Here is a 17,690-nt window from a genome sequence, read left to right on the forward strand (position 1 = left end):
ACGGTATTTGTTTGAAACGCTGATTGTCTGTCACTTGACTCTGAACTTTTAAACGGGAGCATATGCTGCATATATAAACACTCACTGTCTCTGTAGGAGCTGCTGTTGTTGTTGTCTGTATGAGTCCACTAACTGCTGTGGTACAAACTCCACAAGTTCCAGACTGTCCTTTATCTTCATCAGGATGTCAAAATTCTCCCGACCACGCACCTTCAAATCAATCCAAAAATATTACAATAACTTAAGAGATTTGATGGGGGGTGGGGGTTTGGGGGGGGGGGGTATGTTTTGCATGCTTCCACACTCACTGGTATGTAATACATCTCTTCTTCTCCATGCCGCCTCTTCTTGATGTTGATGGAAGGGCCTGTAATATTGGCTGGAGTCTGCTTGAAATCTGTAAATTCATAAACAGAATCTCCAGTTTTAACCAGAGATAAAATAACTAAGGGTGTGTTCACACTCACACTTTGGTTCTCTTTGTTCTTTTGGTCCAGACCAAAAAAGAAAATAATAAATTTAGTCTTAGTTCATGTAGTATTCACAGTGTCAATTTTTAACAACACACCTAAAGATGCCAAAAAAAAAACCGGCTTTCATGACGTATATTTTGCTACGGACATCTTGTGCGTACATACTGTATGATGGTATTTTTACCAGCTGAAAACTGTAAAGGAGTCAAACCAGCAACAGGAATACCTCCATCGCACACAAACGAAGATCTGCTGCGAGGAGATTGTGTTTCTGATGCCTGTACCGAACTGTAATGGGCAACGTAGCTCCTATGACGAGAAAAATCAGGTATGCTTGAGCATTCTCTCCTAAATTCATTCCTAAATCCATCCATTCTGATCCATTCTTGAGCATTCTGTCAACGAACCCAAAACAGGATGTGATGTCACAAGATGTGAATCTTGTGACATCACGTCCTGTTTTGGGTTCGTTACATGTCTTTGGTCCGTGTTGCGTTTATATTTCAGTCGAATCACGCCAGAGTTCTTTTCGAAAAGGGCCGAGACTTTTCTTTTCTTTTCAGGGGTTTCAGTGCGCTTGTTTGGTGCGCACCAGGGTTCAGATGGCAGCGTTCACACTTATTCAAACGAACCGCACTAACAGAGCAATCACACCAGGGTTTGTTTTAATCGAACCAAACCTGCCAAGTGTGAACACACTATGATAACATTTAAAAGATTAGAAACTTATTTTAAATATTATATGAAGAAAGAAATGCATTCATGGCTTACTTCGTTTATTGGCATTTCCATTTTTGGCCACGCTATCATTTAGCGCCTGTTGCTCCCTGAAATGATCCTCATCTGCTTTACGGTCACGACCCGGACACGCACAAATCCGGCCCTCAAACGAACGCCTACCGAGAACCTGTCCACTGTGGGAAAAGATGGTAGAGTTCAGCTTTAACTTTTCAGTTTTCCTAGTCATGGTAATAATTTGCATGCTGTTGTCATGCAGTTCACAGTTAAATGAATACATTTCAGTGCTCATTTCTAAGTACATTTTGTTGAATTCTGTTTGTCTGAAGCATAATAAGTGAAGAATCACATTTTTCAGCATGTAACAAGCAAATAGTTTTCAGTGCTGAAGAAAACAGTAGAGGAGTTCACTCACTCTCGTGTCTCCAGCGTGATGATGATGAGGATAGGCCTGCGGTTCATTCCACCGACACAACTGCTGTTGCACATGAAATTATACAGAATGGTTGTGAACTCAGTGCCCACCTTGAGAAAGAGAAACAAAGAGAAACATGTTCAGTTTCTAGCATTGCATTATATTGCAAATACAGCAAATCGTACGGCATTGGAAAGTCAAAATCACTTTAATAATTTCATTTAGGTTCACTCAGAAACACCGAAATGAACCAGTTCAAAAAACTGATATAGTGATTCATCTGAGTCATCGGTCAATAATGTTCAAGATGTCCCTTTTTTATTTTACATGCATTTTTTTAAATGCAGTTTTAGTTAAAATACTTTTTGTTTTTGATCCCTTAATGAAACTATCAAAAAGAACCAGAAATGCATTTATTAATCAAACATCAGAACTGACAGAACGTAAGAAATATGTGCCTCTAGGTGGCGCCACCAATTTGCCGCAAAACGGAGCAACAGAGTAATAACTACAGGTATTGTTACTGAGAATAATCCTTGGGCTATTTATGAGCCAGTCAGAACATGTTAAGCGTCCTGATCCGAGTGATCATTGCATGGTTTTACTCATTTTCAAACCATCAAACATGAGTATGTGTAAATTTGTGAAAATATGGATTGTGTTATGAGAGTATGTGCATGAATGTTTGTGTATGTGTGCTTTTGCACATAGAAAACCATAGAAACAGTTTATAATGAGAAATGTTCTCCCTGAAGCATTAAGAACACTACATTCGTAGTGTACTTCAAAGTTTATATATTTTTTAAAAACTTTACTTGCAGATAAAATAATATTACTCAAATAAAAGGCAACTTAAGTGTACTTAAAGAGAGTACACTTTAATGAGTATGTACATATGCTTCCTATTGTGCCTAACAACACTCCTTAGCTGTTATAAATTAACTGTTAAACCACAGCTTCTTGTAGCTTATTGCTTTAATACGTGATAAGACACAAAAGAGTGTGGTATTATTGGTATGCGCATTTGTGAATCTTATGTTTGTGTGACACACACACATTCATGCGCACCAGAAAGCAGCTTCAGACAGTGCTTGAATTAACAAAAACATACAAATTTATGCCAAAATGGCTGTTTTGTCGAGTATCCTTACAAGCACAGTTAAATGAGTTAAATTAAGTCTTAAATGTATGTAAAGAGTTGTGAGAAAATAGAATGTGTAGCAGATCCACGTCTTGTGCGTCAGGTCTTAAAGTGACAGCAGCCTATAAACCCGTGCTGTGATGTCTGTGATTAAAGTTATTCAAAGAACAAAAGACAGAGAAAATCACTCAAATCTCTTGACTGAGTAGCTTTAAGGATTAATCTATATTTAATTTATAATTTATGCAGTGAATACCTTAAAGAGTTCTGTATATATATCCTACCTGTTAGACCTACCTGAAAATCTGAAAGCACTGTTAACAAGGTTACATGGTTCAAAAATAGGGATGGGCACAAGTACTCGAGTACTCGGGCGTGACAGCAATGATCAATCATGAAAACGATGATCACCCTAACTTTAAAAAATAGATTTTTCTATTTTTCTGATTGGTTATTTCAGCATTTTGGGTGGTAACTGATGTCTGATTGGTTAGCGTTAGACAGCACGCCTTCAGACCGGCGAAATAAAGTGAAACTGGATTTGAAAGGCAGTGATGCCTGAGTGATGATGAAATACAGTTAAGTGCAAGATATGCAGCACATATCTTAACATTATAATGAGAACACGATTGTAATAGATTAATATGTTGTAAATTCTCTGTGCTTTAGTTGGCCATGTATCAGCGTGCTGTTAAGGGAATCCACAACGAGAGTTATACATCAGACTAGTGCGGTCAAGTTCACATGCGCATTAGTGTGCTTTTGTGCAAATGTAAGTTGTAAGATTACTTTAAGATCACTGTAAGATATGTTGTCTATATCAGATTAATCTATAGGATGTGTTTGGTTGAGTATATTAACCAGCTACAGCAAAGCTATAGCAAAGCACCGCAGTTTACCGACCATTTTTCATTCACTCTTCAGTTTCAGCTCAAATGCAATGCCCAAAATTACTGACTATGGGTTATTTGAGATCGTCAAATTTCTTATTAGATAGGCAATTTCTTTTTCAAAATCATAGATGATATTAATAATGCAGCAGTATTATTTTGTTCTCAAATTTTTTTAACAGTTAGGTTTTATTAACCGTGATTAACATATGTATGACTGGAAAAACTGGAAGAACTGTAAGAGAGGGCTATTCTCTAAAATAACAAAGGAAATTAACATTTGAACTCACTCTTGTGCACTATTCAAGACGCAAGTCTCACCCCAGAATCATTCTAATGGTATGTTTTACCTTGGTCAAGGTATCTTTTACCTTGACCCCCCCATTCTTCCCCCACTTCTTTTCCCTCATGCTGATATCATCTGAAATTCATCCAAAATATATATGGTTTTAATGTGAACAATTATCATACAGTTTTATACATGTTTGGTATCATTTGAAATGTCTCAGTGCGACTGGTACAAACGTCTCATTCCCAAAGAAGTAAACCAAAAGGTAATAAAGTTCTTACGAGTTTAGAAATATCTTGCACACAAAAGGGTGTGAATTTCAGGCAAATGGTTGTCTAAAGGGTGTGACCTCAGACAAAAGGTGTTACCTCAGAATGCAAATGACCATTGTCAGCGCATGTTTACATCTGAAATGAGTTCTGGCTATATAATGGAATGCAGCAAAAGAATCTCAGCCTCATGTATTTCTTAAATGTCGGGTTAACATTTCTCCTGTTTATTCCAGAGCATTTGTGGTTTTGTATTGATTATATTTGAACCGATTATGAAATTGTAACTATACATTTACCTGACATAATGAATTGTTACATTTGATTATTCTAACTGACTTTGACATTATTCGCATTAGAGTTAAAAGGAATAGGCAAACATTCGCTCACATTTAATGATGCACGGATATCATTAAAACCTTTTTCATTTATGGAGTCAGATGAAATAACAAGTTAATACATATGAGAAAATTTATTGAATTTAATCAAAAATACTTTGCCACGAGAAAAGACAGTAACACGTAGAGACCTTTCGTGCTGGTTGGATGCCGGACTTTGGGCCGACCAAGCGCGAGTTCACAAGTGGTGACCCCGACGTGATCAACACAACACAAGCGAGCAACGTACTATCCAGCAAAGTATTGGGATTTTAAAATCAACAAGGTTTGGACATCTTCTCTTTCTTCCGCCGTTGTGGTAAGTCAATTCTTTTAGCCTTTTTAGAAATGTAGAAGAATGAAAACCCTTGTTATGGATTTTAAAGATCCCCAGGTTTGCCTACACAACAAGAAACGAAACCTAAAATTGTAATAACATCTTCCAAATTATATTCTGGTACTCAATGAAGATCTGTAAATTAGAGCCTAAAGTTTTAAAAAATCAGCGAAATGCTTTCTCCATTGTTTTATTGACCTCGTTGCAACAAACTAGCAACACTTGATGTAAATGAGCAAACCAGAATGAAAATTCTAAGTTTGTAAGCAATGGGAAAGCATGTGATTTGATAAATGGAAAGGCAAGTCGATGCATTTGTTTATGAAAAGCAAAGTTGGAAAAACAGGATGATATGATGCAACAAGTTTAAAGGTTAAGGAAACGTTTTGTTTGGCCAGAATTATACCTCAGCTCGATAGGATTTCTGCTACAAAGCAGACTTGCTATTTAATGTCTCTGAGAGTGGCTAACAGACCACATAGCTAAACCCACTCAGAGAACACACATTTATAAATTGATACATTTGAATTATTCTGACTGACTCTAAGATTGTTTTTCCCAGGTAGATTATTGGATTCGTATGCTCCCACATCTTTGCGACGGCTATACTTTACTTTGGCACTAGTTCAAGTGTACTTGTTTTGTAGAGACGGGGTTTTCTGTTTAGGCCAGCAAACGCGCTGCTTGACCAACCTAAATTTGGGTACGTCTATTCTACCTCTGTCTTAATTTAATGTTACTTTAGATACGTGTACGTGAGAAATCAGGGGCTTGGCCAATCCAAACTATTATAGGGAAGTATAGTATGTCAACTCATGCCTATAATAGGGCCAAAACAGGGTTCTCAAGTTTTATCAAAAGCTTGGAGTGAGATCACATGCGGTTTGGGCAGGAGGCCTAATAGAGCCCCACCCCCGCCCCCCAATTTTACCCATTGCTTTGACAGGATATAAAATATTACCGAGAGCACTCTGCTTTAATACATGTAGCCTTAATGTAACTAGAAAGACTATTTATACAGTATAATATATAATTTAAAATAAAATTAAGAAATACATCTTCATTTCTTAGTTTCAGATAACGTAAGCTAGCCAAACTGAGCCAAAGCTTCTGGCCTGGTTGCAAAGTAGTTGTAGAGTTTTTGACTGCATCAATTATTATGTATACGATGGGCTATATATTAAATGTTCTAGCCTAAAAATGTTAGACAAGCTTTCTTCCAACTTTACCTTCTCCATCACGACGTGTGCTCGCGCGGTGTTGTTGGTTACCTAGTAACGAACGTACGGTGGCCGAGAATGTTCCGTCAACTTCCGTGTGTTCGCGCATCTATGTTGCCTAGTAACAAACGCAATCTGGCCGAGATACGTGCTGGCGACAGGAAACTTCACTTTGTGTGCCTGCGCCTCATATACAACGTTATATATAAAGCTTGCAGGACAACTTGGTTGGCATTGCCTTTTCAGCATGAGAAATACACGGTGTCGCCTCTGAGCGTGTGAACTGGTTGAATTGCGTGTGTCTCACGGCCAATGCGTGAGACTTGAGAACCCTGCCAAAACCTCTTCTAAAGTACTTAATTGAATTGAGTTCAAGTGTATGCAATTGAAGGGGACTAAAAATAAAAGTATCTTTGATTGTGTTAGGGTGAATCCGACCGTCTGAGATTTTAGTCAAAAACCTGTTTGGTGACCCAAAAACTGGCGAGATTGTGAACGTGAGACCCGGAGAAGATGCGAGGACCTCTGAGCGGCATAGTTTCCTAATCTGAGTGGGTAAAACATAATAATCAAACATACGCTCACCATCCCATGGGAGTTATTTTAGCCTCACAGCAGGATTCAGTAACTCTGAAGTATAAACAAAATTTCTCCAAATTGCAATATCCTGGTTGTATTTTCAAATTTGTAATTGTACATAACATTGTGCTCATAGAACACACTTTATAGCTGTTTGTGCTACACGCACATAGGCTAATTAAGTTTATTTTTTCCAGGTTTCCGTGTCTTTACTGTTATATGCTAGGGTGCGCTATGGCATCTTCTGAAAGAGTACTGAATTTCCTGATCATAGCACATGCGAAGGAGATGCAGAAACAAGCGATGTCATATGTAAGCAGATGCATATGTAAAATAACGCGATCATCAACATTAAACAGCATATAAATCAAAACTGCCTAATGTTACTGAATGAAATGTCGACCCAGGACGAGGTATGTTTTGATCATCATTCTGAAACCCATCTGGATGCAGTGTTTGAAAAAAACGTGATTTTGTCAGCTTTTTGCTCAAGATGTTGCATTTTTTATTAAACTTACCCACATTCAAGTGTTAATAAAAAAAAGAATGCATGAAGCTAAAATAAAACAGGGTTTTTGTTTAAAAGCAGAAGGTCTGTTCTTTCCTTGCATGTTCCGATATTCAACAACAAATATTCTGGGAGCCATGACATTTTTGTGAAAAGGATCAAAAATGCTGGCGGGGAAAGAGTTTAAAGCATGCTACTTGCTTTTCACAAGGGTAAGTCTCAATCCCAATTCACCCCTTGCCCCTACCCCTTGTTTTCGAGTGTACCCCTTGGCCCTTAAAACAGAGTTACAAGGGCCAAGGGTTTGAAATATTCCCCTACGAAATGGAACAACCCTTCATGAAACGGATACGTCATCAGTCTCCCATGATCGCTCTGACGTTACGGAAGCGACTAGTTTTTACAGGATTTCTCCATGAGAACGACTGACAATGAGCGCCGCTGCTCTTACCTCTGAGGAAACATGATGATTTTAACGTTCCTTCCTTGAAATGTATGCCTTTTCTGTTTCGGAAAGGTAATTTATTATACAATTTCTGAATTTAAATGACTATATTATTATTATAAGATTAAATAAAGTGCATGGTGGTGTCACCTGGGGCTAAATTTAAATGTTTAACCGTTTGCAAAGCAATCTCGTCGGTGATTCGCGGTGTATTCTGGGAACTTTCTCGTAGCCCTCCGTTCGGAGTGTGCCTCTGAAAAATCTCCGTTTCGAGGGCTATGTAGCCCTACCCCTTCGCCCTACCCCTCTATCACAACAAGAATCGGGACATCCTACCCCTATACGTGAACGCGCAAAACGGAGGGGTAGGGCCCTGGTTGCCAGGGTGTTGCTGTCGGTTTGCAAATGTGTTCTGAGGAGGTTTGAGAGTTGTTGAACATTGTGCAAGACACTGTAGAACTGACATGCATCTGCAACTATTCAACTAACCTGTGGATTCTCATAGGGAACCAGCACACTCTGTCGGCCTGTCACAGGGTCATCCACATACTGACTCAAATTATTGCCCTCCACCCGTATCAAGTGACTGGCAGGAGCTGTCTGACCTGGACAGAGAACAGGAAAAGAAAGCTTCTCAATTAGAGAAGGAAGGACAAGAGGAATATTTCTGTTTGAGTTTGACAATCTTTCTCAAATTTATGATAGCTTTGGTTATTTTGAGGTGAATAATAAGAATAATACACTGTCACTGGATTTAAATAGGTAAATACTTAAAGGTCTATGATTGGATCATTATTGCAGTGATTATTATGTTTCTAGCATGTTATATGTTTGGTTAAGTTCTTCTAACCCTAACTGATGGAGTGTGTAGCTTTTCATTTCTTAAACAACCATGTAGGAAGAAACATAATGATCATATTCCAGGATGACAATGTCAAGATTCATTAGGCTCAGATTGTGAAAGAATGGTTGTGAGGAGCATGAATAATCATTTTCACACATAAATCTTCTCTGAGTTCAGATCTTTAAGAGTCCAGATCTTAAATTCAATGAAAGTCTTTGGGATGTGCTGGAGGAGACTTTACAGAGAGCTGGACTCTTGCATTGTCAATACAAGATATTGACCAAATATTGATGCAGCTCTTGATGTAAATAAATGTTGTGATGTTATTTCCATCAAGAGGTGCATACATTTTTGGTCAAGGTCTGTTGCCAAACATATAACATGCTAGAAACATAATAATCACTGCAATAATGATCCAATCATAGACTCTTAAGCATTTGCCTATTTAAATTCATACAGCAACTTTGTTGTGAATATTATAAATAATGATAATAATGATAATTAAAGACTTTACTTCAATAGTTATTCAGATGTCTTTGTTGACCAATTTGGTCTATTTTTACTGGTTTATAAATGCTTTCAGATGTCTGATCTATTATGATGTCATCACATATACAGAAAGAAAGCGTATTTATTACACTAACATGAACAGTCAAGCAACGGAAAAAGTTGTTACATTTACACAATGAAATGTCACAATATCTAACAAGAATGAAGTTTACAAACTTTCATTGAAGTCCCGTCCAAGTTCATGGTTAGGACAACGTTTGACCACCTCTGTGACGTGTTCAGCCTTCTTGTAGATGGGCATGGCTCGTATCACGCTGCCATTTGGGGGCAAGGAAGCAAGTTTGATCTGAATAGGACAGGTCTTGGCAATCTGACAGTAGAGTTTCTTAAGTAACGGAGAGTACTGCAGAAAAAAAAAATCGAAATAAACAATGGGTTATGCATAAGCATTTGAATAAATAGTGCTTATACAGCGAAGTCAAGACAAAATGTTAAAAATGCACATTTTTCTGAAAACTAATTTGGTCCTGGGTCAGTGTTGGCAAAATGTTGGTCTTTCATTTCACTAAATAAATCATAACCGGACAAGGTTTCTCTCTCTCTCTCTCTCTCTCTCTCTCTCTCTCTCTCTCTCTCTCTCTCTCTCTCTCTCTCTCTCTCTCTCTCTCTCTCTCTCTCTCTCTCTCTCTCTCTCTCTCTCTCTCTCTCACACACACACACACACACACACACACACACACACACACACACACACACACACACACACACACACACACACGGCACATGTCAGAGCTTGTCTAAAACTATAAAGACATCCCAGATATTCCCTCAAAATCCAAATGTACAGGCCTGCTTTGTGCGGACATGTATTAATGTGATTCAGATTTTATGAAAGGGATATTGTACACCAGGTGCGGCAAAAGAACAAATGTGATGAGCACTGTTTGCTGAATTCTACTGATGTTGCAATCATACTCTATCAAATATGTAATGTATCTCATGAAGTAAAGCTCATGGAGTTCATGGTGTTATACAAGTGTGTACACTGTAAAAAAATAACCTCCCAACTCAAAAAATTCTAATGACTGGTCACATATACATTTTTCAATTGGCCCAAGTGAAATTCTGCAAATTGATCAAATTAAATTAGCAGAATTTCACTTGGGCCAACTGAAAAATTTAGATGTGACCAGTCACTAGAACATTTCGAGTTGGGGAGGTTAGAAATTTTTTAAAGTGTAACTTAAATAGTACAAATGACATCTGACGCCTTACAACCTGTCACAAGTGTCAGAACTGAACAGAAATCGCATTGTAAAACCAAAATAGTTGAATGAACTTTAGCAGGAAAACAATAAAATTGTGATTTTTTTTTTCTTTGCTTTGGAGAAGTAAATATGAAATATGTTATAAATAATTATATACATTTATTGATTTAGTAGTAAGTAATTAAACAAGGCTATGCATTACCCCCAAAAATAAAATGAATGTCAACTCATACTTAAATTAAATTGTGACAAAAAGAAACTCAAGAAATATCTATATATTTGTACAAATATTTAGACATATTTATATTACTTACTGACTTTGTTCAGAACTCACTTTCTAATACTGGTAGATAAACATTCATTTTATCAAAATATTTTTATCTTAGCATAATTTTATCTAAAATTCAATACTACCTACAAAGTCCAGTTCAGCCCGGATCTGACAATTTAATTTACTGAATGATGAATTGATAATCTCATAATATTTTAGTTAATATCATAATAAATTATAATATTATCAAAGAGATGTGAGGCATATTTAGGGGTAAGTCTATTATAGTGATTTGACGGGGTCAGAAAGCAACCACCCAGAAAACCCTAGCAAACTAAGCATATTTCATATTTCAATCAAGTAGGTAAAAAATTTATTTCGCTGCTTGTTGCTGTAAAGTTGGGCAGTTTAACATGGGGGGTCTATGGGATTGACTCTCTTTTGAATCCAGTCTCTAGCGTCCAGTCGATGAATTGCAGTTTAAGTCACTTTCATGTTGGTTTCAAGAGAGAGACAGAAAGATTGCCACTTGGTGTAAACACAAACATTTGCAAAAATCAGATTTTTTCGCATTCATTTTAAGTCACTTCCAAATGTGGCTTTAAATCAGATACATATACAATATCTGGACATCTGACCAACCTCTGTCCTGTTATTTAAAAAAAATAAAAGAGCTTCGCTACGGAAAGCTACATTACAAGCCATTTCTCAGCAATGAGGTGATAACATTCACTGTTTTTGTAAATAAACTAACAAGCTTCACTATTACATACAGACGCACATTTACATTCACACTCACAAGCTCTCTCTCTCTCTCTCTTGTTAATTTCTATGAATTCATTCCAATTAATTAAATCTTATCACACTACTAAAATAACAAACGAAAATTACCGTTATTTTCCGGTCTATATTCGTTCAGTCAGATTTTGCGCTACAAACATCTATGACAGCTTTTAACTTACAATGATGGCCATCCAACGTGAATTATAAAATAACTTTAGTACGGCCGTTCAAAACCTGAGGGTCAACCATGTCACACAGCTAAATGTTGAAATTAAGTTTTATTTTATGCATCTTTGTTACTATGCAAACTTTGTTTATGCAAACTTGTTAGGGCCCTATCATACGCCGGGAGCAATGCAGCACCAGGCGCAACGCAAGTGTTTTTTGCTAGTTTCAGCCCGATGCATTTATCATTTTCACATCCTGCGCCACGCTGTTTGCGCCCATCTGCGCGCCCATGGCGTTGCTGGGCTGAAAACGAGGTGTGTTGGCGTGTTGCTATTTTGAGGGAACTGAAATACAAAAAAAATATTGCAGCATTGACTTTAGACCAGGTTTCAGTTGGTCAATAAAACATCATGGTAAAATATTTTTTTGTTATTTAAAGAGCGCGTACACTCTGCTTATTAAACACACAGTGATGTGCAGCAGCGCAAAAAACATGCCAAATATTAAAAATAAAAGGAGTACACGGTAAAAGATTATTATTGTGTAAAGATATGGTGGAATCCGGCTTGTCCTGTAGATGGTCTGTTTGCGCGCTTTAACCTCGCGCATGAGCAGATCCGCTTGCCCTCTGGATAAGCGTTCAGTCTTTCCGTTTGCAAATTCCGTCATGTAAATAGCAAATCCGCCATGACGCGAGCGCAACTGCCATTTAAAGGGTTTTTAAACACTGGTTTATTGCACGTTATGCCCAAAACATACCCATTACACATACCCTTTTAGACCATGCACCGGGTGCGCTAACCATTTTTCCCATCGTTATACTAGCAAAAGTGGAAGCGCAACTGGCATTTAAAGGGTTTTTAAACACTGGTTTATTGCACGTTATGCCCAAAACATACCCATTACACATACCCTTTTAGACCATGCACCGGGTGCGCTAACCATTTTTCCCATCGTTATACTAGCAAAAGTGGATTCGGACATGCTCTAAGTGCGCTTGCACCGTGCACTTTTAGACCATGTGATTAGATCGTTAAAATCGGGCCCTTAATGTTTTATTAAGCTGGTGTTTTTTTTTTGGGGGGGGGGGTAGAGTTGAGGACCTGCTAACAATAAAACAGCAACTACTATGGGAATGCCATTGATGTCACACCTAACAAGAAAAGCTGTGATTAGCTTGTTAGTATGAGTTATTATTATTAGCAGCTACACTCAAATATATCTTACTGTAAGTTAACTCAAATAAATAATGGTCATAATGAGCCATGTGATTGAAACATGTCATTTCTACTCAAATACTTCAGGTAGGATGAACTTGATTGAATCAAGTTATTTGGACATGATTAAGTTTAAGTTTACTCAATTCAGTTAAGTTCATCAAGGTATTTGAGTAGGGATAACATGTTTCCATTATGAGGAACCGCTAATTGAACTGAGTTTTTTTTTATTGTATTCCTTCATATACAATTTCCATAATAATAAAAAAGCCACAAACACCACAAAGTGATTTGATTCCCCTGCTAACCTAGTAAATCTACAGTAAAAGTGGCATAATAGTCTCTTTTCTCTGTAGTATTGTTTAACAGTTATTTTACTGTGAGAACATCACCTCAACTTTCACTGAGAGATTATGTAAATGAGTAACATAAACACACATACACACATAAGAGAGACGCATAGATCATTGGGTGCAGATGTGTCAGCACAGGGAGACGTCTCAACAAGCCCATGTGACACACACACCCTTATTAACACCATCTTGCCACTGTTTTACACTTAGTCCATCTGCTTTGGAGATACACCATTTATCATTCAGAGTTGAAAGAAGAGTGATAATTCAATTAGTGATGCTAATGGATAAATGTCCCAAAAAGGTGGGTTTCACAACGATGCTACAGAAGAACCATTTTAGTGAAACTTTTAGTTAACAGTTAAATAAAACAACCATTTTTTCTTAGTATGAAAAACATTTAAATAGTCAAAAGAACCTTTCTTCACTAAAAAGGTCCTTTTGTGCAAATGAAATGTTAATTAGGCTATTCTTAATAGAAGCATAAATGCTAATAAAGAACCTTTATTTTTAATGATGTTAATGATCTAATCTTCTATAGATTCTTCCCTTGTAGCACATCTTCAACCAACACAATTCTTATCAAGAACCATTTTTGCTGCATTGGGTTCTTGAATTGCTTATCATTCTACTTTACATTATAGGTGCTCCAGATCAAAGTATTGGTTTCTGGATTCTTTCTGAAAGAACTTAACTTTTATAAGAACTAGAGAATAAATAGTTATTGGCTGAAAAGCTTCTCCTACACTCTTAGAAGTAAAGATTCCAAGAGGGGCTTTTCATAGCAATGTCATAGAAGAACCATTTTGGTTTCCGAAAGAACCACTACTTAAAATATCCACTTTTATAAGTGTGAAGAACAATTTAATAATTTGAAGAATCTTTTCTACTATAAAGAAACTTTTGTGAAATCGAAAGGTCCATGGATGTTAAAGGCTTTTCATGGAACCATATATGACAATAAAAATAAAAAAAACTTTATTTTATAAGAGTATATTAGATATCCAGAACCAAACTTTTTGGTTCTAATTGCAGCCTTAATTTTTAAGAGTGCTTCCACTTCAAGGACTTTGATTTAATAAAATATGTGCAACATACATAAAGGGTGTTATTGTTGAGGGATCAAAATCAAGCGGGAATCCAAAACTAGATTTCCAAAAGCTGGACCCACCTGTCTGAAATTCTCAGTGATCAATGATTGCTTACAATGTGTGTTACAGACTGTGTTGTTGAAAACAGCTTTGTGTTGCATGATCATTTTCAAAAAACTTTTTTTCCAACAAAACATTCACAAACAACCCCTGAAGAACTTTTATAAATAATATAATAAAATAATATATAACGTAATATAATATAATATAATATAATATAATATAATATAATATAATATAATATAATATAATACAATAAAGTTATTAGTTTGAAGAAGAAATCAAGGCTAAGCATTACATGAATAAAGATAAAAACCCATCTACATTGTAAGCAATGCAACAAACAAAAACACACAAAGCCATTTGCACTGCAAGCAAAAGAAACAAAGCACGAAATGTGTACTTTTAGACATCTTGCTTGATTATAATGCAGCGCTGCATCGCTCGCCTGCAGTGTGGAGACGGTGTAAGTGATGTAAGGTAAAATAAGATGATGGGCAGGAGGAAGGTGAGCATTGGAAAGGCACACGTTCGGGCAGGCTCGCGGGCCTAAGTGATAATGACGAGTCTGACAGCCTGATGGACATGTTTCAGCATGCCACTCGCAAATTCAGCCAACTCCCCATCTCCGTCGATAAATTCACAAATGTGCTGCCTATGCTAACGGCTGTGAAATTGCAGCCAGCATCACATACTGTCCCTCCAAGGACATGCTTGGGAGAAATAGTTGCACTCCACAAATAAAGAACTTTTTTATATAGTAATAAAACATACAGCATTTAAAAAAAAACGGTCATCATTTACTTGCCCACATGTTGTGACAATAGATCTTTTTTTTTTTATGTCTGATGTCCATTGTTGTTTTGTATGTTTCCCTGCATATTACATGCTGAAAAATATATATCTATCATGGCCATGAATTAAGGATTTGTTCCATCGTCGTGGCCTGTTCCCCTTTTTCAAATGAGGAAATCAAATAAAGAAACTAATTGCTAAAATGAGGGAAAGAAATAATAAGCTGTGGGAATTAATCCTTAATTTGTGGCCACGATATATATATATACTGTATTTGTCTGCATGACATGTGTGGGGCTCTGCATTTTTGGACCCCATTGACTTTCATTGTATGGACAAAAGCAGTTCTAACATAATCCAGATGTTCTTAAATAAAAGGCCCCGTCAAAGAAATAAATCTAAAAATCACCTCTAGTTTTTCGCCATGTCATATCAAAACTAATATTTGGCATTTTTACAGCACGCTGATCACATTTATTCTCAAGTTTTTCAGATTCACTTAACGTCTATTTGAGCCAGTTCAGTGCACATAACTTATTTCCATATTTTTGGAGGGATTTACTTTGGAGTTGCTGTTTGCAGACATGTGGAAACAAGTATTCTTTACAGGGAGGGGCAGACCATTTTTTCTTAAAACAATAATTGTTTTGTTAAAATGTTCAACATAAAAAGGTCTCTGAATTCAGAAACTGGGTAGATGACAAATAACATTTCTGCACAAAATGTTAGGATAGAGTAAAAGGTTAAAATAAAATTGGCTATAATTGCAAAGGAAGTGTAAAATTAAGAAATATATTGTGGAGGATGCTACTGATATATTTAGCAGAATGTACAAGATGTACTTTTCCATGCCATGAAAGTGAACAGATGTCCATTGTTCCCATTCAATTTAACTGTATGGAAAAAGGAGCTTGTACAATCTGCGAAATTTCCCTTTTTGTGTTTTGTGCAAGAAAAAAAAAACTCATGCGGTTTGGAATAACATGAAATTGAGTGCATGATATTCCATATTTAGCTGAACTATCACTCTAGTTTCATTACAAATAAGACTAAACCAAACTAGAAGAATGATGGGCCAACCTGATTTTACATCTAAAAATAAACAAAGTATGCATGCAGTGTATTCAGTGTACATTTGTTGGGAATCTCATCATTTGTGTTTGCTGTTAGGTTTTGTCACTTGGAGAGGAAGGATGCACTGGCTTTGGGGCGTGTTTAGACCCGCTAGCTGACTATGAGGGTAAAAACTAAGAAGAGCAACCTCAAATATTCCAGAAGCAAAAACATGCTCAGACTTGCCCTACTTATATGCCAACAATGAAAAAAAAAGTGTTGGGGTCTTTATTGGAAAAGCTGAGGTGTCAGAACTCATTTTCATCCCTTATGACAGCTCATGCTTTAAGCCTATAATGTGCATTTGAGAGGGAGGTTTTAAACAGTTATCCCTAACACACAATTTGTTTTTATGATTCACTCAGTGATATCATACTTTAATTGGGACCTAAGAAGACAGAGGCAACGGCCCAGGCAGAAACAGACATGATTTAGGAAGATATCATAAAATGACCCTAACAAAACCTCAGTGATGAAAAAGAAAACACCTTTAGGAGCTTGCACATGGTCATTTGAGAAAACTGAATGAACGGAAGGGGTTCAGAACCAAGGACAGGGACGTGGTCTCTGAACTCTGCACCAATCCGACTGTTACACACAGGGCTTGATATTAACACCCGCCAACCTGCCAAATGCGGGTGTATTTCAGCAGTGGCGTGTAACGCAGTCACCCCTACTAGCCACTTTGGTAGGTTGAATTTTATATATAACAAATACATTTGTCAATCTTAGTCTTTTAAAAAGGCATCTGAAATAATAAACTAAGTGCAATGTAGTGTTGTCAAAAATATAGCTTTTTTTGATACATAACGATACTGAAATATCAGGAACGGTTCCAATTCTCATTTTCCACCGACTAGATACTGTACATGATACCAGCTGCGCTTTCTCTCTCTCTCATCTCTCTGACACATATTTTGTGTTCACACCCGAAGTGCACGCAGATAAAGCCGCCTCTCAGCACTAAATTAAGTTATTTTTCGTTGCTTATTGTGCTTAAACGGTCAAATACACACAAAATAAAGTAAAAATGGCAGTCTTGGCGAGTATTCACGTAAACACAGTCAGTTATGTTTTAAGTGAACGTAAACAGTTGAGAAAGAAAACAAACGTGTAACAGTATAATGGATCCATGCGTCAGGTCTTAAAGTGACTGCAGCCTAATATATCAGCTGCCAAATTATGAGATATTATTAAAAATATATATTTGGCATTTTTTCCCCATGTTATCAATGTCAAAATTTTGGCTGGTGAGCAAAAAATGTTACAAATGTTAAAGTCAAGCCCAGGTTACACAGGTCCATTTTGAGCAATTCATTCCAATTCAAGCATTATTACTAAAACAGGTAGGGAATGGTGAGGAGAAAATGTTTAAATGTTTTTTTTCTTTCACACAATAGTTTGTTCACCCTTTCAAATTAATTCCAAACCCGAATTACTTTATTTCCCATACAACACAACAGTAGTTGTTTTGTGGCATGTCTTGTACCTGTTTTTAATTCAAATGAATGGTGAAATGGTCTCAATAAAGTATCA

General features: G+C 36.8%; 1 protein-coding gene across 15 annotated transcripts in view; it reads right to left on the reverse strand.

The window, feature by feature from the left end:
* Nucleotides 1–17,690, reverse strand: part of tp73 (tumor protein p73) — a 65,028-nt gene that overhangs the window by 12,854 nt on the left and 34,484 nt on the right. For 8 of the 15 annotated variants that reach the window (XM_077223802.1, XM_077223811.1, XM_077223805.1 and 5 more), the window contains 6 exons: nt 9,252–9,438; nt 8,171–8,286; nt 1,627–1,736; nt 1,245–1,387; nt 309–397; nt 86–210 (listed from right to left, as the gene is read on the reverse strand). In XM_077223802.1, the coding sequence (XP_077079917.1) occupies nt 86–210; nt 309–397; nt 1,245–1,387; nt 1,627–1,736; nt 8,171–8,286; nt 9,252–9,438 (770 nt within the window). Of the gene's footprint in view, nt 1–85; nt 211–308; nt 419–1,244; nt 1,388–1,626; nt 1,737–8,170; nt 8,287–9,251; nt 9,439–17,690 lie in introns of all 15 variants that reach the window. The other 7 variants (XM_077223806.1, XM_077223796.1, XM_077223800.1 and 4 more) reach the window with 1 other exon arrangement.

The sequence above is a fragment of the Siphateles boraxobius genome, unplaced genomic scaffold (assembly GCF_051911475.1).
Source record: "Siphateles boraxobius isolate OS27281-9 unplaced genomic scaffold, OSU_SipBor_1 9, whole genome shotgun sequence".
Lineage (NCBI taxonomy): Eukaryota > Metazoa > Chordata > Actinopteri > Cypriniformes > Leuciscidae > Siphateles > Siphateles boraxobius.